General features: G+C 44.9%; 1 protein-coding gene and 2 long non-coding RNA genes across 3 annotated transcripts; all 3 read left to right on the forward strand.

The window, feature by feature from the left end:
- The first annotated feature begins 256 nt into the window (after positions 1-256).
- On the forward strand, positions 257-8766 carry LOC117864234 (uncharacterized). Its single transcript, XR_004642361.2, has 4 exons — positions 257-413; positions 559-748; positions 1232-1364; positions 8742-8766. It is a non-coding gene; the product is annotated as an uncharacterized lncRNA (long non-coding RNA).
- On the forward strand, positions 5344-6037 carry LOC140223300 (uncharacterized). Its single transcript, XM_072294947.1, has 3 exons — positions 5344-5493; positions 5576-5923; positions 6026-6037. Exons 1-3 carry the CDS (start codon positions 5365-5367, stop codon positions 6035-6037), a joined length of 489 nt encoding a protein of 162 aa, XP_072151048.1. The 5' UTR covers positions 5344-5364.
- Positions 8767-18671: 9905 nt separating the features above from the next.
- Positions 18672-19326, forward strand: LOC117865437 (uncharacterized). Its single transcript, XR_004642532.2, has 2 exons — positions 18672-18737; positions 18869-19326. It is a non-coding gene; the product is annotated as an uncharacterized lncRNA (long non-coding RNA).
- The last annotated feature ends 3772 nt before the right edge of the window (positions 19327-23098 follow it).

The raw sequence follows: 23098 nt of genomic DNA on the forward strand, positions 1-23098 counted from the left end.
ATTCAGACACAAAAAAGTTCACATTTTGGACATGGACAAGGTCTCCAAACACAATATTGACTACTATCTCTGTTTGCTCTGTATGTTCATAACCTAATAAACAGAAATATTTCTACCCAATATTTCACGCGCACACATTTCATATAGCCAATGTAAACACACATGAAGGTGTAGTCGTAGTAAAAATATTTAAACTGGTTTCAGAGTTCTACAAACTGGTTTCTTTTCGATTACTACACTTTTTTGTGACCCTAACTTTTGTTTTATGGATGCAGCAAACAAGTTAGGTGTCTCGGGAAGTATTTAAGCATCAGTTTTATTTGGAACTGCTTTAAATGGTTCTTCAGTGGTGTTGGAGATTCTTGTGGTTTCGATAAATTCCCTTCTTTGGGACTTGAAGCATTTAAGAATACGTAAGTTTGCTGTGACTGTTTTTGATATTCCATTAAAGTTCATGAGTAAAGGCTTGACTGCTAGATCTGATCTAATGACATGAAAGTACACATGGAATATCATTGGTACATCCTCCAGAAAAACTTAAAATTCCACTCTCTGTAGGTTTTATTTTGACTTCAGTCCAACCTACATTGGATGCGGTCTTATTTGTCCACACATTGTTAACTGCTCTACACTTCTTGGTGCCATCATATCGTGGGGTTTCCTTTGGCCATATATATCAACAAAAGCTGGGGACTGGTATCCAGCTAACCTAGGAAGCAATGACTTCAAAGGACTTTATGGATACAAGGTGTGGTGATTGAAAGTTTTATTTGTTACATGCCATTGGTTAATGCTTCTTTCCATACTTCATTTTGACGGTCAACTAGTAATCTTCTTTATTCAATTGTTCTAGAGGCAATGAATCACAAGGCATGAATGATAAAAGGAAATATTTTTTCTTCTCTCCATGCTTATAAACCTTAAAATCTAAAAGAAATTTTGGCTGCTGATGTGATCCTAGAGTAATCAATGTTTCATTGGTGGACATAGTGTTGGTGAGAACCGTGAAATTTGGTTCAAGACTGATAACTCAGTGCTGAAAGCATAGAGTGTCTAGTTGGCCTTACATCTTAATTGTATTTGTTATGCATTTATATAGTGAAATAACTTATGGATAGCATATCTAGCTCATTTAGTTCCTAGAGAATTTTTGGTTTACATGGTGATCACTGATCAGTCTTCACAACTTTAGTTCACCAACATTAAGCTGTATTTCTTCCCTGTGTTCCAGGTTTTTATATCTGTATCTGTGATACTTGGGGATGGTCTCTATAATCTCATCAAGATCATTTATGCTACTATCAAGGAAATAATGAATGCACGGGCGAAGCAAGGAAGACTTCCACTTGGCCGGGTTCAGGATGGTAATGTGATTTTCCTATCACTACCGGAAACAGTAAATTCGCCGAGTGTAAAAATTTTACCGAGTGCTTTCCTTCGAGCACTCGGCAAACAACCTTTTTGCCGAGTGTATTAAACGCGACACTCGGCAAACATATTACACTCGGCAATAAGGTCGTTTGCCGAGTGCCGTAAATTCGACACTCGGCAAACCTCTCAGTGACACTCGGCAAAAGTCGGACACTCGGTAAATCAACGGCGCGTGCATCGCACGTGCGCCGTCCGTCACCGTACTGGGGCGGCCGTTAGTCCTTTGCCGAGTGTTGGACTCCGACACTCGGCAAAGAGGCCCTTCGCCGAGTGCCACCCTCCCACACTCGGCAAATCCAGAAGGTCGCCGAGTGCCAACGCAAGACACTCGGCAAATGTGTCACTTCGCCGAGTGCCTCACCTTGGACACTCGGCAAACATATTACTTCGCTGAGTGTAAAAATTTGGCACTCGACGAACAAAAAAAAAATTTCGTCCCCCGGCCTCCACACTTTTTCTACTCCCCACGTAGGAGATTTTGTAATCCATAATAAAAGTTGGTATATTTTGTGGTCTGTTTGCTATTTTTAATGAAATGATTGCATTAATAGGAATTTTTTTATTCATGTCAGATTTTAACTGCAGGTACATGAAAGGATGGTTTATAATCAGTGGAAAAATTATATCCATATTATGGAGTCCGGATTGAGTTCTCAACCAGGAAATGAAAACAAATTTTCAACATTGTTATTAAAAAACACAACCACGAACGTGTGGTTGAATGGTTGTTAAATTCTAAAAAAAGCAAACGAAATCTGAAAATCACAAGATTTGTCAAGATGTCATGATATTATGTGTGGAGGCTGTGGTAAAAAATTGAGAAGGTTTCGCCCAATTTCTAACATAGGATGCTTAGAAGCTGACTCATCTCCTGGAAGGATTCATAGAAGTTAGAGAGGACACAATAAGATTTATAGTCCAAGTGACACTTGAGTTAAGGTTTGGCTTCAAATCTTTTTGTATAGGCAACGTACAACACAGATTGGTTCGTGTCAAAATTTGGAAATTTTTCGGATGCGTTTACTATTTTTTATTGATTAAATGCAATTATAGATTTTTAGTAGATATAAATGCAATTTGCGCTATAACTGCATGAAATAATAGAACATTATCTGTAGAAAAATAATTTAACCATTGTTGAGTGATGTTCACACGATTTTGCCCAAGTATATTAGAAAAAGATCTGTAAAACAGGTTGTCGAAGAAGGTACATGAAATATTAGTCTATTTTGCCGAGTGTATAAAAAAACACTCGGCAAAAGCTACCTTACCGAGTGTTTTCCACATACACTCGGCAAAAAGGGGTACACGGGCCCACCTGGCAGTACTCTCCTCCTCTTTTAAAAAAGAAAAACGTGGCATTGCCGAGTGCCTTGGATCTGGCTCTCGGCAAAGAAAGCAGGTTTGCCGAGTGCCAGATCGAAGGCACTCGGCAATGTACCTGGCAGGTCGAATTTCGTGCGCCAGCAGGTTTAAAAAAATGAATCTTTACTTTGCCGAGTGCCAGATCCAAGGCACTCGGCAAAGCACCGAATTTTTAAAAAAATGAATGTTACTTTGCCGAGTGCCAGATCGCGGGCACTCGGCAAAGCGCCGGACTTACGTTTTCAGCCGACCGCCGCGCGCGGCCCGGCCTCTATCCCAAAAATGAAACGACGCTCCTCTCTCGCCCGCCGCCGCCCCCCGCTGCCCGCCGCCGCCCGGTGCCCTCGCCCTCGGCCCCGGCGCCCCGCCCCGCCGCCCCGACTCCCCGCGCCCCCAGCCGCCCGCCGCCACCGCCCGGGCCCCGGTGCGCCGACGCCCGCCGCCGCCGCCCGGGCCCCCGCGCCCCGACGCCCCGGCCCGGCGACCCCGCCCCCGACCCCGGCGCCCGGCGCCCCCTGCCCGGTGCCCCGGCCCACAGGCCGCGCCCGCCCCAGCCCCGGCGGCCCCGGCCCCGGCGCCCCCTTCCCCGCGGCACGCCCCACCGGCCGGCCCCGCCCCAGCCCCGGCGGCCCTGGCCCCGGTGCCCCCTGTCTGGCGGCCCGCCCCAACGGCCGCCCCCGGCCTGGCCCCGGCCCCGGCACCCCATCCCTGGCCCGTGCCCCCCTGCCACCGGCGTCGTGGACCCTGGTGCCCCGCCCCTGACGCTCCCGCCGCCGCCGGACGTCCATCGACTTTCTAGGCCGGCGTCCCTCACCCTCCCGGTAATGAATATTTCTTTTTCAAGTTACAAATTCAGAATTAGGAAGTAGGTTAAAATTAGAAATTAGAAATTAGAAATTGTAGGGCTGTAGTTGTAGAAATTAGAAAATGATGTTTTGCTTGAAAATCTAAGGTATAAGAATGTTTGTGGAAGTCAGCCATCGTGCCGTTCCTTCTGTTGTACATGTGGTTGTCGGCCATTGTGCCGTTTCATTTGATGCAGGTTATGGAAACCTCCACGTGCAGGGGAGGTGCTGCCGAAAATTTTAGTTGACAGTTGTATGTTCTTTTTTTGCAGGAGAGGCTACATTACCGTCCTCGAGTCGTCACTTTGTACGATAGCAAGGTGAGTCATCCTATACCTCTATTGAGACGTGTGACAGCGATGATGATGAGACTTATGATCCAGCTAATCCTAATCATGACGATTATTTCTGAGACATGTATGGGCCGTACAAATTTATTTATTATTTGTGATACCATGTTATTTATTAAGTATGTTTACTTTATTTTGCACATCTTATACATTATGTTTTTTTTATATGTGCTAATTGGTTAACTCTTGGCAAATGCAGGTGACTTAACAATGGTGGGCGGTACGAGGAAGATTGCAGCGCTTTACGAAAAATTAAAAGCTGCAGCTTCAGGGTCAGGTACAAGGTCAGACGCATCGAGAGGTCGAGGGAGGCGTCGAGGGAGGGGTGGAGGCAGGGGTGATGCACAGGCCGAGGAAACGGAGAGGGCACAGGTCCTTGCTAGAGGCAGGGGTCGGGGCAGGGGTCGAGGAAAGGGTAAAGGGGTGAGGCCCCCCTCGCCTGCGCCTTCGTCGTCGGAGGAGGAGGAGGTACCTTCCGCGCACGCTTCTAGTGACGAGGCAGAGTTACAGCAGGAGCAGGAGCAGGAGCAGGAGAGGGAGGCAGGGGAGGAGGCAGGGGATTCGCAGTCCAAGATCTGGTTGCGAGGTACCTCGTCCCTCCCGAGGCGACCGATCCCTCTTCATTTACGCCCACTGATTCAACCCACTGGGGCAAAGTAAGTTCCTTTACATATTCTCAGTACTTTTGATATGTTGAAATTTACAATAGAAATTAATAATGTATATTACTCACTTGTGCAGGAGTTGGACTAAGCTCAGTGGGGGTGCCCACAACCGCAAGGTCAACAGCATCATCGGTCTTTTGTGTAGGCTACACTTCCCCGGTCTAGTGGTCTTCGCCGGACAGGAGGAGCCGGCCTACACGTGGGACCACTACATCGCCGCCGCCGACGTCGGTGATCGTGACCACAGGCAATTTGCGAACAAGGCGGAGCGGGTGAAGGCCGAGCTGTGGGTAAGTATTCGAAGCACTAGATTGCTTAATACACAAGTTTCGCTAGACATTCTTGAAAAAATACTTGTTTGCAATGTGTCTATACGCAGGACTTTTATAGATGCCAAGAGGGATTCAAGGCTAGGGCGGCCTCCGTCATTGAACAAGCCGCCAAGAAGCTCGTTAAGGACATGCACTACGAGGCACGGGTTCAGGCCATCATCGACTTCTATGCTGAATACAGAAGGATGAGGGTAAAAAAAGAAGAGGCCAGGACAATGAACCTGACCAAGGAAGAATTCATGATGGTACGTACAGAAAGTTAATATTTAGTATTTCTGAGATTAATTATGCTTCACTTCTTTTGTTATATGTCACACACTTGATGATGTAGGTGCCTCCATGGTGGTGCCGATCCTTTACCCGGTGCTGGGAACAAATGGTGGATGTGTGGTTGCAGCCCGGGTGGTTGGAGAACCACATTGCTTGCCGGGAGCGGCGTCTGCAGATGCCATATGCACCACACCATCAAGGCACCCTGAGCCTTGATGAATACAAGGAAAAATGGGTACGTGAATTCATTTCTTTATTCTCACATATAATGCACATAATACTGCATATTTTGTAATCCTTTTGTATTTTTGCCGCAGACGTCATCACATGAAGGCCAGGAGTGCTCCCGGTTCAAGGCATGGGTTATGTCCAAAAAGGGCAAGGCCTCGACAGACATTGACTTCAACCCGGAGGACCCGCCCGAGGCATACAGCCATCCCAGCATCCACAGCCGCGTCACCGAGTACACAGCAATGGCGAGGGAGGTTCATGGGCCAGAGTTCGATCCGAGGTCTCAGGATATTGATCCTGAAATTGTGATGAGGGTAGGAGGAGGGAAGAAGCATGGCAGGTACTGGATTGGAGATAGCGTGATCGACACTACCAGTACTCCCACCCTCTCCCAGATCCGAGCAAGGAGCACGGACTCGAGCCCCGCGATACGGGTACGGCCTACCGCTGCACAGTTACAGATGCAGGCTCTGCAGGTTATTCCTATTTCTTTAATTTTTCATTCATTTTGTACATATCTTTTGCTTGGCAATAAGACATTGGGATGAAATATTGTAGGCCCAGGTGGAGGTAGAACGGAAGCGCCGGGAGGAACTAGAGGCGAGGATCGAGGCGGATCGGCAGCTAGAAAGGTAGAGGACGGAGCAGATGTTCCAATACATGCAGAGTGTCTTTCACAGTTTAGGTCAGACTCCACCACCTATGCCACCGAACCTGTTCCCGTCACCTCGACCACCTCCTGCAGCTACTCCTGTGAGTCACTCTCAACCTTACAATCAATCTAGAGTTAAACTAGAAAGTACAGGCATTACAGACTTACACTAGAAAAGTGACTAATGCAATCTCTATAACTTTGTGCAGAATCAATCGGCGACGTCCAATGCAGAATCTTCTTGGGGGCAGCGGCCACCTGCACATACTCCTTAGCCTCCTCATCCACCTCATCCTCCTCAGTGACTTGTGAACTAGAGGTGTTAGCTGTGGTAAAACTTGTGAATTACCTGTTTCGACGAGAACTTGTGAATGTTATTTGTGTGCTTGTGGTGCAATTTATATGCCTGTGGTGTAATTTATATGCATGTGCTTCTCTCGTTGTTTTTTTGAGAGGGTCTTTTATACGTAACATTTTTGTTTTGTAGGAGGAGCTCGGGCACTTTGCCGAGTGTTAACACTCGGCAAATAGGCCATTTTCTGTTGCATCGATGTCTTTGCCGAGTGCATTGCCAAAACACTCGGCAAAGGCGTCATAAAATTTTTGCAGGTTTGGCCCGTTTGCCGAGTGTCAAGAGGAAGGCACTCGGCAAAATATGCAACTTTGCCGAGTGCCACTAGGAAACACTTGGCAAACGGCTGAAATAAATCCGGCGGGGTGGGGCCTATTTGCCGAGTGCCGCATAAAATACACTCGGCAAAGAGTTCCTGTTTGCCGAGTGTCATCAAAAAATACACTCGGCAAACTGTGTACGTTCACCGAGTGCAATGTATAAATACACTCGGCAAAATTTAAGGGTTCGCCGAGTGTCTGTGTTGGAGGTATGCCCTAGAGGCAATCATAGAGATGATGATATTCCATTTGTATCCATGATTTGTATATTGTGTTCATTGAATATCCATTAAAGGCTACTTGAATTGATTTGCAATTATGTGAATTGTATGTGAAATTCTTTACTTGTATGGTTATTCTAAAGTTGTCCCTAGTCGGAGTTCATGTGAGGACACACATGAATATTAGACTAGCACATGTATTAGTTGATGACTATGTTTCACAAGTCATGGACATGGAGATGTTGAACTAATAATGTGGACACATGTGGAGACATGTGCTAGGACTGACCCAACACGAGAAGTAGTTCTCTCTTTAAACAACATATACGCTTTGTCCTTAGACCTGAGACTGTCGCATGTATTCTAGATGTGGATCGACCTACTTAGGGGCTATCAAACGCTACGCCGTAACAGGGTAGTTATAAAGGTAGCTTTCGGGTTTGTCAAGAAGCATGCTATGAGACATGGTCAGTCAAGATGGGATTTGCCCCTCTCTGATTGAGAGTGATATCTCTGGGCCCCTCGAGTGATCGGATCCGAAAATACATGGCCATGCTACGTACGGTTAAGAGTTAACCTACAAAGGGATTCCGAATCATAGGATCGAGAAAGAGCGGTCGGCTTGAAGCTAGACCAAATATCATGAGGCAAAGGGAATAGCATGTATATTATGTTGTGATGGTTCGTCTGATATGATCTTCGTGTGCGTATAGGAGTTGGCACGTCTTGCTAGAGGCCGCTACCGACTATTGGGCCGAGTAGGAGTACTCGGGCCATGTCTATATGTATCTGAACCCATAGGGTCACACACTTAAGGGGCTGGAAGCCCAATTCGGATCTGATCCGAGTTGGATTAGGTTTAGGAGTACTAATGGGCCTCGGATCCAGAGGCCCATCAGGAACCTCTATAAATAGAGGGGTGGGGGCGCCCTAGGGTTTACACCTTTTGGCGAAACACGCCTGCCGCGCCTCCCACGCCCTCGCCTGTTGCAACTCGCGGATCTAGCAGTCCGGCTTGCGACGCTTCCTCCCTGCACGTGTGGATACCTTGGAGGTGTTGCGCCTGCAGCACTTGGACGAGCCATCGACGAGCCGCCGACGAGCCACGACTAGCCGACGACGAGCCGCGGCACCGGAGGCGATCTTGCTGCACGTGGGAGCTGCTGGACGTGACGTGATCGACTACGTACGACTACATTGATCGACTACATACGACTACGTGATCGTCTTCACTGCATCGACGCATATCTACATCTTCCGCACCAGTAGTGCGTCGAGTGGTAATCCCGTGATCCTTATACGGCAGTTCTTCCTGGTTATACGCGGTAGAAATTTTGTTTTGCGCTAGTGTAGCCTACCTCGTATACCAACAGTCTGCCGTCTGACACTCGGCAAAGTAGCTGTTACCGTCGCTGACCGTTACCGCCTTTGTGCCGAGTGTTATATTTTGCCGAGTGTTTTGTGGCACTCGGCAAAGTCTTTGCCGAGTGCCCGATGGTCGACACTCGGCAAACACACTGTTTGCCGGAGGGAACTTTGTCGAGTAGAGTTCGCCGAGTGTTACACTCGGCAAACCCTTTGCCGAGTGTATTTGGCCCTTCGCCGAGTGCCTGGGGCACTCGGCAAAGTTACTGTTTCCGGTAGTGTATGTTATGCTTCTTACATATCCATCAATATAGCAGGATCTTATGCTTCATTCTTGAACAGATGATGAAGTTTCTAAATTATCAGCTGAAGAAAAGTTTCTGAATGAGACATTCATAAAGGACAGTATCCCTCCCTGGTTGGCAGGATCTGGCACTGGTAGAGAATTGGCCTTTAGTCCCGGTTGGTAGGGTGCATATCTCTCGGATATCCATCCGGGATAAACCAACCGGGACAAAAGGAGGGGGGTCTTTAGTCCCGAGTCTTTTAACCGGGAGTAAAGGTCCCCCTTTAGTCCCGGTTGGTGTCACCAACCGGGACTAAAGGGCCTGCCACGCCAGGCGCGGGACAGGCCCTTTAGTCCCGGTTGGTGACACCAACCAGGACTAAAGGGGGACCTTTACTCCCGGTTGGATTTCCCAACCGGGACTCAACCGGGACTAAATGGCGCCTGCATGGCACTGCCGTGGCGCCTGAATTTTTCATGCATGCATCACGTATACGTAGTACCGCGGCCCTTTTAATTTGTTAACCTTTAGTAGTTGAGATTTTTTTAGAACGAAATCAACTAGTATTTAAACGAATGGGATTTGTAATTATTCAATTACTATATATATATATACACAATCCTTATACACAATCCTTATACACAATTCATATACACAATTCAACTAGCTTAGTACAAATCGATCATAATTAGCGCGTATTATATATACAAATAAATCAAAGTATCTGTCTACAATCTTCCCGTCGTGGTGTTGCTGATCGGAGTGTCTAATTGTCGTCCATCATAATAAAATTCTCCTTTTGGATCTACCACCTCGTCCATTATGAATCCAATGAGACCTTCACATATTGCCGCTACTCTTTCTTCCTTCAAGAGTCCTTGTTGAATATTTAACATCTATAATTTGGAAATTTGTGAATGTTACACGAACAAATACATATAAGGAGCTAGAAAATAATTAACTAGTAATAGTTTTATTTTACATACTTTAAAGTTGTGCGGCGTCATCTTCGGTCCCTTGGGTCCCATAAAACTGTGCTGTGCTCACAGATGTAGTAGCCACATAGATTATTCCCGGGTTCCTGTCTTAAGCACTTCAGTGCGGAAAAAAATAAGTTATGAAATATTCGTGTTATACAATGTAATAAATGTGCAGACTTCATACGTACCGGGAAGTCTGTGTTCCATGTAAGTTTTTCTTTGAATGGACCTTTGTGTGTCCTTATGAATTGTTTCCATGCGCTGCGGATTAGAATAATGAATGATATAGTGTAACAGGGATAAAATTTAGGAAATAAACTTTTGCATAGAGATAAAGGTCCAGAATTATTACAAGCCTAGCATGTCTTGCAATTCTTGGTAGTCCACCGGATCTTTCCTTAACGAATCGAAGACAGTGACGTGGCTTCTTTCAGGCTCAATTATAATAAGGATCCAGTGGAAGCTGCGTGCGTAAAATATTCATGCATATTAGAGCTAACTAACATGTAGAGATAAGGAAAAAGACATCGAAAGTAGACGGTATACACACACTTACTTGAAGTTGTATGGAAGTAGTATGAAATCCTTGAATGTTTGTTTGTCTAGGAAGTTGTATATTTCCGCAAAGGTTTTTTCCGGAGCTAATTGTATCTGTTGTTGGTTAACTACAGATGGATCCATGAAGCCTATATGTAGGTACGCCTCTCGGCGGCATGTCTGAATTAGCATCCTACATGAAATGGAAGATGAAGTTAGTACGGTGACGCACGCCAAAATTTACATGTAGAGATAAACGGACACTTACAGAATCCAAGTGCTGATCAGAGAGACGTCCAGGGCATCATGATGGTACACTTCGTATATATCCTTGAAGTCTAGCCACAGCACTTTCTCCCCTTCACCGTGAAAATCTATCGGTTTTACCTTCATGCCGATCATCTCCCTCGAGTCGGCGGATGCCATCATGTACCATTGATGGAATGCGTACATCTTTGTTGATAGCTTCTGTACCAATGAAGGCTTTACTAGAGGTTTGCCTAGCTCATAAGGCCACTTCGGCTCAGGGGGCGGTGCAGTTGGCGTCTCAACTTGCCCTATGCATTCATCAAGTCACAGACCTGTTTCTTCCATGAACTTCAATACATTTGCTTGTTGATCCAAGGGCATTGCTTTTACCCGTTGAGCATCTTTTTTTGATAAATGGCTGAGGTCGGGGACTGGACTGCTGGAAGATGACTTTCCTTTCCTTTTATCCTTTTCATCAGCCTTTACTAGAGCCCGTTCATAGTTTGACAAGAGTGGTATCCTTTTCTTGGCTCCTTCTTCCATCCTGATAAAAAAGTTTAAATCTCACCGACTTACTGGCGGTCGCTCCATCTCCCTTGCTTTTTTTTTCTTCGGCTTGTTTCTTGAACCACTCACTGGCCTCTCGTTGGATTTCTGCCCACTGTTCCGCATGAGACATTGCCTCAAAGCGTTCCTTACGAGTCACTTCAGGCTCCTTTGTTTTCTTCTTTCTCTATCTTTGCTTGGGAGGCGGTGCTCGTGACTTCTTTAGTGGTGGTGCAGGTTCCTTCAAGGGGGCCGCTCTTGGTGCCAGCGACGGTGATCGGGGAGGGGTGTTGTTATTGTCGTCGTCGCTCCCAGCACCAGGATGTGGTGGAGATGGAGACCTTGATATAGATGGAAGGGACGGTCCTGGAGCAGGAGATGACGGTCTCGAGGTATGAGGAGAAGGTCGCTGCTGGGGATCTACGGGGAGCGGTCTTGAGGTCTGAGGAGATGGCTCCGTGCCGGGAATAATGATGTAGCGTGTTTGCCATAGAATGATCCCATGAAGCGCATCTGCCAATGTCTTTTCCCCGTCGCCTCCCGGGAAGTCGAGCTCTAGACCTTCATACTGGGGATCAACTATTTGCTCTACGCAGACGCTGGCGTAGCCTGTTGGAATTTCCATGCCATGACTGCTCTGCCTCGCCAGGGTTGCTAACGCACTCCCGTACGCTACCTGTACATATAGCAGAAGTAAACAAGTTGAACTCCGATCTCGAGGCCTGGATCAATTGACAAGATTGCATAAATATTATGTATAAGTATACCTTAATAGTGAGGTTGCCGACCGGTGCATGCAGCTCACATGAGGTCCGTTGTGTGATGGCATCCACGGGGAACCGTTGCTCCTCCACGGGTAACCTGGGCGTCTGCGCATCGGGGACCCCTGTAGAAGCACAACTGCTCAAGAGGCGTTGAGAAGGGCTGGCGGTGTTAGGATTCGGCAATGCTCCAGATTGGGCCAACTCCGCAACTGCGTGGGCCACCCGCCGATTGATTTCATCCATCATTCTTTGTTCTAGCATCTGCCGCCAGCTCTCCTCGATCTGTTCCTTTCTTCGCTTCCGGCTTCTGTACAAGGCGCTGTCGCCTCGGAAAGCAAACTTCCACGGAACCACCCCGAACCCTCGGCAACGTCCTGGGTGCTCTGGATTACCGAGGGCCAATGTGAGCTCATCATTTTCTCGGTCCACCTTCAACCTCCTAGCCTTAGAATCTTCAATGTTCTTCATGAGATGTTCGGCCTTCTCACGTATTGTGTCATTAAAAATCAACGTCCCATCCTCTTGGCTTAGGGAGCCTCCATGAGCGTAGTACCAATTTTTTGATCGTTCGGGCCATTCAATAGTTGCAGGTACGATTCTCCGTTCGATCAGATCTTGTTCCATCTTCCTCCACTTGGGAATTGCTGAGCCATACCCACCTCACCCCAAATGATGGTGGTAGCCCTTCTGACTAGCATTTGCTGTGTTGGTCGTGATCTTTTTCACACCTTCTTCACTCCTCTTATATTCAACAAATGCATCCCAGTGGTCCCTCAACTTTGGCCACGCGTTGAAGTCTGGAGTTCGGCCCTTCTTGATGTAGTGGGTATCCAGCATCTTCTTGAATGTCTGGAATTGAGTAGCCATCTTCTTAAGCGTCCACGCTTTGACATCCTTCTCACTATATCCTTCGGGGAATGTGAAATGTCTCTTCACGTCTTCCCACAGCATATTCTTTTCTGTCTCTGGAAGGGCGTACGGATTAGTGCTTCTGCCCTTCCATTCTCTGATGCTGATAGGCACGTTGTCCCAGACGATTGCCCCGATCTGACTCACGTACTTCTTTGCTACTTTCTCGGGAGCAACCGGCCTGCCCTCTTCTGTCACTTCCATGATGACAAGCCTCCCTTCCATCACCTTTGTACGACCTCGGGTCTTCTGCCCTTGTGTCGATCCGGAGGGCTAACAGTTCAAGATTCGTTAATTAGTACGTAGTAGTAACGGTGGCGTGAAACAATACAAGAATGGTTATATATACCTCACCGGAACCTTCCGCCACGGCAAGTTGTTGCTGCGGCTGTTGCTCTTCATTCCCATCGGCGGACATGTTGAGGAACATGTCCGCCTGGGTGCCCTCTTCATCCGTGTATGATAGTGGAACGTTGTCGCCACTACCATCACCAGCGATTATCTGCTCCATGATATACCTTGCGGTCTCATTGTCTGCCATTTCAACTATTGATGGAAACATACATGGAATCATACATGACAGTCATAGAAATCGTCTTACTACAAATTTCTACAAAGTCCTACAAAGTCCGGAATCATACATGTATATAATGAAATCATAAAATAACATGAATCCTACAAAGTCCGGAATATTTATACAAATTTCTACGAATTTCTACGAATTTTGACAAATTTCTACGAATTTATGGTGCATTTGTAGAAAATGGTTTCATTTATGGTCGTGTGATAATATGGTGTGACTGTAGGAACATTTTAAGCATGATGATTTATTTAGTATAAAATGTAAAGTTATTCACAGTATTTGTTTCATAAATTAAACTTAATACATATCTAAATAAAATATCAAATATTCCTGGTATAAGGGAAAATAGTAATAAAACACAGACCAATATGAGAAAAGCAAATTACTGTTACCTAGCCAGAGGGATAATCATTTTGGAACTAGGGTAGATAGTGGTTCCTAGGCATGCGTGCATGTTCATTCCAAGCATCAAAGCAAGCAAAAATATGGATGACAATAATTTTGTCGCCATATCATGAAAATGACTGAACGGAAAACATAATTACAAACAAAAAATTAAAATGGTAAACCGGCCATTTGGTCTCTAAGTTGGATATTTCTGTGACTTGAGATAGCTTATTTTGTACGACATGTTGTGGCCAGCAATAATAAATCCACCAAAGTCCTTGCGAGTATATGTGAGAATAGCTGACAGGGTAACACTCCTGCTCCTATTTGTCTTTCTGTGTCCAATTGATATATGTGCTAGGCATCCCTCCTAATTTGATTGTTGTTATGTACTGAAGCTGATTAGCTAACCATCCCAATTAATTTAAGTACTTATTTCTTTTTTTCCTTTTAGAGGTTGCTGCTCAGTGTGTAGAAAAATATTGGTGTCCTAGCATTTATTATTCCCAAGAAAAGGACTATCAGAGTCTCATCAGTTGAGGTAGGTATGGAAATCTCAGTGCCCATGTGCATCATGTTTCTCTGCAATTTTAGTAAAATATTGGTGGCCTAGCATTTAGTATTGCTAAGAGAGTACTTTCGAATGTCATAAGTTTGTGCCTGTTGAGAACTGTCACTCTTCTATCCATGTCACTCTTTTGTTGCCGCATTTGCTGCACTGTGGCTAACGATGACCTCAGGATCACTCTTTTGGTGGCCTAGCATGTATACTTTCTTGTTGTTAATAATGTGGATCTTGCATTACATCCATTTTTAAGTAACAAAGGTCTGATGCCCTGGTATTGCAATATTTGATTGGTCTTTCCTCACGATTCCTTTTCTTTGTGATGGAATTGATTTCAGATGTGCATGGCCTAATCGTGTGAAAAATACATCGAAACAATCAAGTTCACCAGCGTGATTACTTTTCTTATTACCGCAATTTAGGTAGTTGTATAGTACAGTATCATAGATGAATAAACATTTATGGTAGTTGTATAGTACATTATCATAGATGAATAAACATTTGCAAAGATGCTCTGAGAAAAAATAGATCTTTGCTTTTCTTTCCTATCTTATGGATTAAATATGCTTTCTCTCCTATCTCAGGTGCTCAGTGAACTCCATCTTTTGCTGCTCTCATGGTAGCTGTTTGTTTTGCTGCTCTCATGGTAGCTGTTTGTTACCATGTTAATCAGGTGGGAGAGTGGATTTTGTTCTACACAGCCTGGAGCTACACAATTGAAGTTTGGCACCTTCAAGCTGTTGATATTCAGGCTATATTGGTATGTGCACTAATGACTGGCTTCTATTTTGTTAAGCTTGTCATTTTTCATGATCTTTCTATTATTTGAATGTATTACATATTATCAGTTGTTGTCTTAGTGTATTAAATGTAGTTTGCTATTTTTTTGAGGTAACTTAAAGAGAGGTAAATAAATATCATCTGCTGCTCTGGTTTATCATCTCTAACTCAACAACATGTTTTCTAGAGAGAATTTTTTTGTTAGTATTAGCCTCCGAACTGATTTTTATTTTTATTTTTATGAAAATGGCAGGATTAGATATGCTTCTTTTTTACTATATTGATATTTCACCTCTTTTGTATATTCTGTTAACATTGTTAGTGCTGCAGCGAAGACATGCCGAATTATGTAAAGCAACAGGCTGTCATCATCAGTCACTTTAGGTGATATTATAATGTATGGAGGCAGCTGATTTCAGTTACATGAGTTTCTTAATTACAGTTCTCTGAACTTGGCAGGCGCATCACCTCTATTACTTCTGCGTTCGGAGATGACTACTTAAGCGTGCAGAAGCACTAGCTGCTTTGATATTTGTTAGGTAACCACCAACCATGTTTTCAGTGCCATGATGATCGATTGTTTAACCATTCATTTCACACTGGTCATGTTGACTAAATGTATTTATCATATTATTCGTTCTACTGTCAGCTCTACAAGAACAATGAGAAATCTAGAGCTGTTCTCTCCATAATGATTTTTATTATATGTTCTTTCCTGAACCCCTTTAGGTGTATAACTAAGTGATGCTTTTGGAATGATCTGTTAGGATATGCTGAATAGACAAGTTTTGTGCCACTCATTGGTTTAAAATCGATCTTACAAATTTGTCATCAACCATTGCTACTGTGGGTCCAGCAAGCAGTGTGTTCTTAAATGTGAGTGTCTTGCCGATATACATTAGTTTGCTTCCTGCAGCTATGAGAAACCAAGTGCTGTCATGGAATTGTGCGGTCGTTTTCTCTTCGCGATGCAATGATCTTTTCCTGGGGAGGCTTGCAAGGGTGCTGCTGCTTTGTGCCTTGACATGGCTGCATCTTCCATCCGCACAAGTAAAGATAGGAGGTGTGGCTCATGGAACGGTTGAGGTAATGCCTTCCGCATCCTTTATGTCTGTGTTGATATGTGCAACAGTGGTAGTCGTGGGAAGCGGAGTAGAAGAATGCAAGATTCCTCAAGCATCAGAGGTCCACCAAGATCTCTTTGGTGCGATATGGCCACTGCACGCAACATGTTTGTTGAAATGCCTAGAGGAAGAGAGCCTGACTGACGGTGACTGTTGTATTTCCCTCTTGGAAGATTTAACATTCAAGGTGTGTAATATTAAAGTATATTGAATGTAAATTGTTTTTAGTGTTGATGTGACATAGAATATGGCATATCGCATCGTGTGAACTTTAAGAAATATACACTATTTTTTGTTTTATTTGCATTATGAAATATTACGTACCGTAGCATTAGCATGGGCATTTTACCGTACATATATCTACCTAATATTAAATTACGGTTGTTTATTCCAACCGTCATGGTTGTTTTGCATTCCAACCGTCATGGAATATGTCTGGACGATTTTGAAAAAGATCCTGACCCAAGGTCTAGCCGTTGCTCTGTTCTTTTGTCCCGCCCACATAGCGTGCTTGCCGGCGGCGGCTCGGGACACGCGCAACTGCTCCATTGCTCGCGTGGCCAACTCTCCTCGCACTCACCACGCACTATTGCTGCTCATCCGGGACCTCACACTCTCAATCACGTCTATCCCCTGCATATCCAGAACTAAGGTCTCCACATCTAGCAATTGGGGGTTCGATTTTGCACTTGATTGGAACGATTTGGAGTGGATTATAGAAGGGAGGTGAATGGAAACGAGAAGAAGAGGAGAACACACTACTGCTCATGGCGGCCGGAGGCGATGTGGCCTATCGCTCGAAGCAGGAACGAGGCTAGGCACGGGGAGGATGAGTGCTTGCCTGGGCGATGGCAAGGACGGCAAGATGCGCATCGCCTGGGCAACGACGAGATGGGGTAAAATGCGGGTGGCGCCAATGGACGAAGAGGCAGTGATTGGCTGGATGATGATGAGTACGAGGGAAATCGAATGGATGGATAGAGCGGAGGTTAAGCAGTAAATTTTTTTTTGTTTCCATATGTTGGTCCCATGTAATAAACACATAGCATCAAACCACCCACAAATTACCGGCAATATTTTGTGAAGCGAAACTAACATATTAGGAACAAGCAAATAATAATGAGAGAGTAAGTAAGGACCCGTAGCAACGCACGGGCATTTCTACTAGTAGTAATAAAACACAGACCAATATGAGAAAAGCAAATTACTGTTACCTAGCCAGAGGGATAATCATTTTGGAACTAGGGTAGATAGTGGTTCCTAGGCATGCGTGCATGTTCATTCCAAGCATCAAAGCAAGCAAAAATATGGATGACAATAATTTTGTCGCCATATCATGAAAATGACTGAACGGAAAACATAATTACAAACAAGAAATTAAAATGGTAAACCGGCCATTTGGTCTCTAAGTTGGATATTTCTGTGACTTGAGATAGCTTATTTTGTAGGAAACAAGGAATGTTAACACACTTTTGTACCAGACATCCATAGTTATCGCACTTCTCACAAACTTGATGCTTATGCTATTATCCTCCTCATCACAGAGGGTCCGCTCGTTGTTAGTGCTCATGGTGTACATGTTTTACTAATTTTAGTAACAACTTTTGCTATATTCATACCAAAAATGCCACTTGGCATTTGACATTGAACCCATTTTTGTAACATTAAACTTTGGTAATATGTTCATGGATGAACATGCTTTGGTCTAGAACTTCACTAAATCGGCCCCTATAATTGGTGAAATTTGAAAGTTTCGTGAACACATGATACTACATGAAGGAAGTTGTGTAAACATTGAATTATTAAACCTTATCATCGAGTTAAAACTATGAACAACCTAATATATGAATTATTGTTACATGATATAAATAAAATAATCAATGAGCACTGAGTTATATGAGACCTAGTGAGATAATCATCCAGACTAGGGTATATAGTGGATCTTTGGCACGCGCTTACTTTTCCTAATAGCAACTTTTTGAAAAACAAGTGAAGAAGTTGGGCAGCAATATTTTTGCACTGATACACCAAAATTACTCAGTTGATTGGCGTGTTGGCAAATAACTCACATTTGACTGTCAGAATTGTATTGAAAATATCATTCTTATATAATTTGTCATGTCTATTAGATGAAAAATTATTTTGAAAAAACATATCTTGTCAATTGTTGAAAACATGGTAAGTGGCAATTTTATATTAAATACTATTGAAAAGCTAATTGCATATGACGTGATTTTTAATCCAAATTAACTGTTGTTTATTGAAGAATCTAATCTTACAAAGATCTTAGTGTCTCTTTAGCTGAGAAAAGTCCACAATGACAAAAACAATCGTCACACAACACATGATTTTGTGAAGCATCAGATTACCTTAACAGTGTTTTGTCAATAGCTTTGTAGGTAACTTTCTGTAGCTTGCAGGCAGAATTATTGTGTCGATATAATGGGTCATCATTACTAAAAGATAACTTGACCTCAAATGCCACATGATTTTAGCAAAGCATTAGAAAAATATATTTCCTTTACTTGTGTTAAGATATAGTACTCTGGCTATAAATATGGCCATAATATTGTTTAATACAATTCATACCTGACTTCCACACCAAAGGAGCGAGAGTGTTCACGAAGGTTAGTTTCTGTGTTAAGTTATTGCATGCATGTACTACTAGAGTAGTAACAATTGTTTTCTTATTAGTTTTTAGTACTTAAAGCCGGTGTGAATCTCTTGTGATCTTACATCATGTTCATGTGCTCATCAGGGTAATCATGATCATCAAATTTGCAAAACCTACACTTGCTGCCGTCATGGTGATCCTTTTAGTAGGTACCGCAGTTGTTGATGCCCAAGGGAATGCTGAAGTCGAATTTACTCTTCGAGGGATCAAAACAAATAATCCTACTACGTTTGGTGACAATATTCCCCACTCTAGTGACAAGGAAAAACAAAAACAGCTAACCTCTGCCCGTGTACTAGCCCATGTACTATCTCGTGAAGACTACTGCAAGATGTTTAAATGTCCTTAGTGAAAAATGGGATATACCTATGGATGTCCTGGAGTAACAGCAGCTTTCTTCAGGGCCAATGTTAAGGCCAGTTAATAGAATAAAGCACCAGGACTTAATCATAAATGTGAAAATATGTACACACTGAACCCTTCTATGTCAATGGAAGACTGGTCATATATAATAAAATGAAAGTACGTTAACTCTTGTGTTATGGACTACTTTGTTGTTAGCTTATTTACTCCGCTATTGTTTGAAATGTGTTATCATGTATACACACATTAGACTGTCTTCCTTGAATAATTTTTATCCAATGTTCTTGTAGTGTTGATATATTCGAAATTATTACTGTAAACACAGCTTACAAATGATAATGTTATAATTGAATTCTGGGATCTAACGATTCTTAATGCTGTAATGCCTGCTAGCTCATCACAAGTTTAGGGGGTGTTTGGTTTGGGGCTGCTAAACTCTAGGGATTAAAGTTTATCCCTAAACTACCAAACAGGTGACTAAAAGTTGCTAAAGTCCCTAAAGTTTAGCCCTTTAGTCCCCAAGAGGTTGCTAAAAGGGACTAAAGGAGACCTTGGATAAGATCCACCCCTCATTAATGCCGCCCGGCCCCCGCCGTCACCCCGACCGCCCTCCCGCCCGCCATCACCGCTGTCGTCCTCCTTCCGGCCCGGCCCCCGCCGTCGTCGCTCCTACCGCCCTCCCGCCCGTCACCCGCACCGCCGGCCTCCCTCACACCCGGCCCCCACCGTTGTGGAGGAGGAAGCGCGGCGGGGATGCCGGAGGGGGAGGCGCACATGACGAAGCCGGCGCGCTAAGCGTCCTTGCGGGGATGCCGGAGCGCGGCGGGGATGCCGGAGGCGAGGGCCATTGGGGGACACGGCTGCGAGCGAGACGCTGCCGGCCGCGGCCTTCCTCCAGGTGGGCGTAGGCCACCTCGTACCCGTCCGGCGCGCTGTGGGTGTCGTGGCGGCGGGCATGCACGAACCCGACGACGGTGGCCTCACGCCAGTGGCCGTGGAAGTCATCGTCGACGAGGACCTCCACCTCTGCGCCGGGGGCGAATGGGGCCCTCACAGGGCCCGGCGGCAGCGGCCATTGGGGTGGGGATTCGGGAGTGCGAGTGGGAGGGAGTGGAGTAGGGTTTAGTGGTAGTTTGATCTTTGTTCAACTGCTTTAATGGTCTTTAGTTACTAGAACCAAACAGGGGGAGTAAAGTTTAGTCCAGTGAATAGGTGTGGCACTGTGCTAGACTGCTAGTGCTAGTAGATGTGGGTAGCACAGTTCAGACGTAGCTAGGCACGTGTCGATATGTAATTGGGCACAAACACTGCCTCCAGTAATAGTTGAATCTTGAATTGAATGGAACCTTTGCCCCCAAAGTAAAGTCGATCACATGCGCAAAAGCTATGTGATTCTCATCCTCTCGCTCATGTTCAGTGTTCCATATAGGTCCCACGTATGACATAATATATCAATAAAACAAATTATCTGTTTAGGCTTTCTGGTCTTCCCTCTCCCAGACTCCCACGTTATCTCGTGCTAAGAAAAGCTATCGCATGTTTATCTTGAGCGTGAGAACACGTTAATAAAAAGGAATATACATCATAACCTAAAAAGATCATATCGATTGCAATTAATAAAAAGGTAAATTCAGAATAATAAAGCTATAGGCTGCTTCCTCCGGTTATTATACCTTATGGTTGTGATTAGTTCCCTGCACATACCATACCCCTGGACAAGCTTCGGCAATGCAGCATGCGCATGACTGGATACCTGCGTTTGCCTCTAAGCTTGCCTCAAATAGTGCAAAAGATGGGCTGTTGCCTGTCTTCCCGGCAACGCAGTGAGCGAGCGTTTCCACTAATGATGGCTTGCACAAGGCTCGGTGGTCTGATATGATGGGGTGGTAGCTTCACCTATAACGAATACAATGTCATCTTATCATATTGTGCAGCCAACCGAATATGAACATAGCTTACCAAGCTATCTTTAGCTACCCAACCAAACACGAGCATCTTACATTAATTTAGTCGGACGAAGATTGACATGAGTTAAAGCTAGCTTGACTTAGGAACTAGTGCAACCCATCACTACCTAGAGGATCCCAACTATCCAAACAAGTCCGAAGGAGCGCAGTCTGCGAGTCATGTCGACACCACTGCAAGTATGCAGAACAAGAGCGACGAGTCGACGACAGCATATACAGCAGACCGAGTTCAAAACAGACAGCACTCACAGCAGCACGCCAAGCATAGGAAAAAGGTCAAAAAAAAGAAGCCATCAAGAAGGATTCTCAAGAAAAATGAATGGCATGTCGCAGCCGGTCTTAGTTTGTCAAGATTGAAGTGTCTTAGTTTTGTCTTAAGTCAAATTACTTTAATTACCTCAATAGGATTACTCTTCTATTAGTGCCTTTTCATAGATTTTAGATATGCTGGTTAATTCAGCAACGCCATCTCTCGTCACCACCATTGTTGTCAGATTGTTGTCAGCGAGCACGGCAAACTCTATTAAATTACATGCACTACGGGAACCAAAACACTCGGCAAACAGCACACGGCAAATTTCCTGTCGGTAAAGCCTAGTTTGCCGAGTGTCAAAACTCGAGCACTCGGCAAACATTTTGCCGACGGCTAAAAAACACTCGGCGAAAATATGTACTCGGCGAAATACGCGCTGACGGCGTCGGGGGTAACGGCGGGTTTGCCGAGTGCCAGACGGTAGACACTCGGCAAACATAGCGTCTTTGCCGAGTGCCAACACTCGGCAAACAGGGGGTGTTTGCCGAGTGTCAGGGAGTTGGCACTCGGCAAAGCCGGCTTATTTGCCGAGTGTCTTTGCCCCTGGCACTCGGCAAACATGGGGTCTTTGCCGAGTGTCAGGGGGTGGGCACTCGGCAAAAAACCTGTCGTGCTGCTGGGAATTAGGGCCTTTGTAATAAACAATCACATGCATAATTCACAACCACCATTAGAAACATTATTCATAAACACCATAGGCATAATTCAACATATGCACGTAACAATCCATAAATCCAAGTTCAAGTCACAATGTAGTTTCAACCAAGTTCACAACCAAGTCTAGTTCCGTGGAGACCAAGGAGACCACTGCGACAAATCTTGATCTTCATTATTCGAAGCCGCCGATTGATTCTACACATAGGATAGGACATTCTGAGCTAACATATAAAGTTGTCAAAATTAAAGTATTGAATGTAAAGCACAATGTGTCAAGTGACTCACAGGAGTAGTCGTGGGTGGCTGAGGCGGAGGGAACATCATCGGCGGTGGCGGAGGCAAAGACTGACCCATGCTCGAAGCAAAATTCTGCATGTACTGGAACATCTGCTCCATCCTAATCCGATTTTCTTCCTCCATCCTCCGCCGCATGTCCTCCATCTGCGCCGCCATCTTCTCTTGTTTCTTCCTTGCTTCTTCCACCTGGGCCTACAATATTTCATTGACATGTTATAATGCAAAGCTAAAGTATAACAACAAATGAACGATGAATGGAAGAGAAAGAACCTGGAGAGCCTCCATCTGGAACTGTGCAGTGGTGAGTCGTGGCCGTATCGCCGGGCTCGAGTCCGTGCTCCTAGCTCGGATCTGGGAGAGAGTGGGAGTAGAGGCCGTGTCGATTACGCTGTCGCCAATCCAATATCGGCCATGCTTCTTGCCTCCTCCCACCCTCATCACAATTTCTCCATCAATGTCCTCGGAGCTCGGATCGAAGTCTGGCCCGTGAACCTCCCTAGCCATCTTTGTATACTCGCTAACGCGGCTGTGTATGCTAGGGTGGTTGTACGCCTCGGACGGGTCGTCTGGGTTGAAATCGATATCGGCCGTCGCCTTGCCCTTTTTGGAGAGGACCCATGCCTTGAGCTGGGAGCAAGGTCGGCCATCATGTGACGCCGACTGCGGCAAAAAATACAAAATGATTAGGAATTATGTAGAACTGAACGTTACAATAAA

Source organism: Setaria viridis, chromosome 7 (assembly GCF_005286985.2).
Source record: "Setaria viridis chromosome 7, Setaria_viridis_v4.0, whole genome shotgun sequence".
NCBI lineage: Eukaryota > Viridiplantae > Streptophyta > Magnoliopsida > Poales > Poaceae > Setaria > Setaria viridis.

Bases quoted from the DNA above. Each gene is read 5' to 3' on its own strand.
- LOC140223300 (XM_072294947.1), top strand. From the start codon at position 5,365: ATGGTGGATGTGTGGTTGCAGCCCGGGTGGTTGGAGAACCACATTGCT. The intron at 5,494-5,575 runs GTACGTGAATTC...TTTTTGCCGCAG, and splicing joins ATGAATACAAGGAAAAATGG to ACGTCATCACATGAAGGCCA.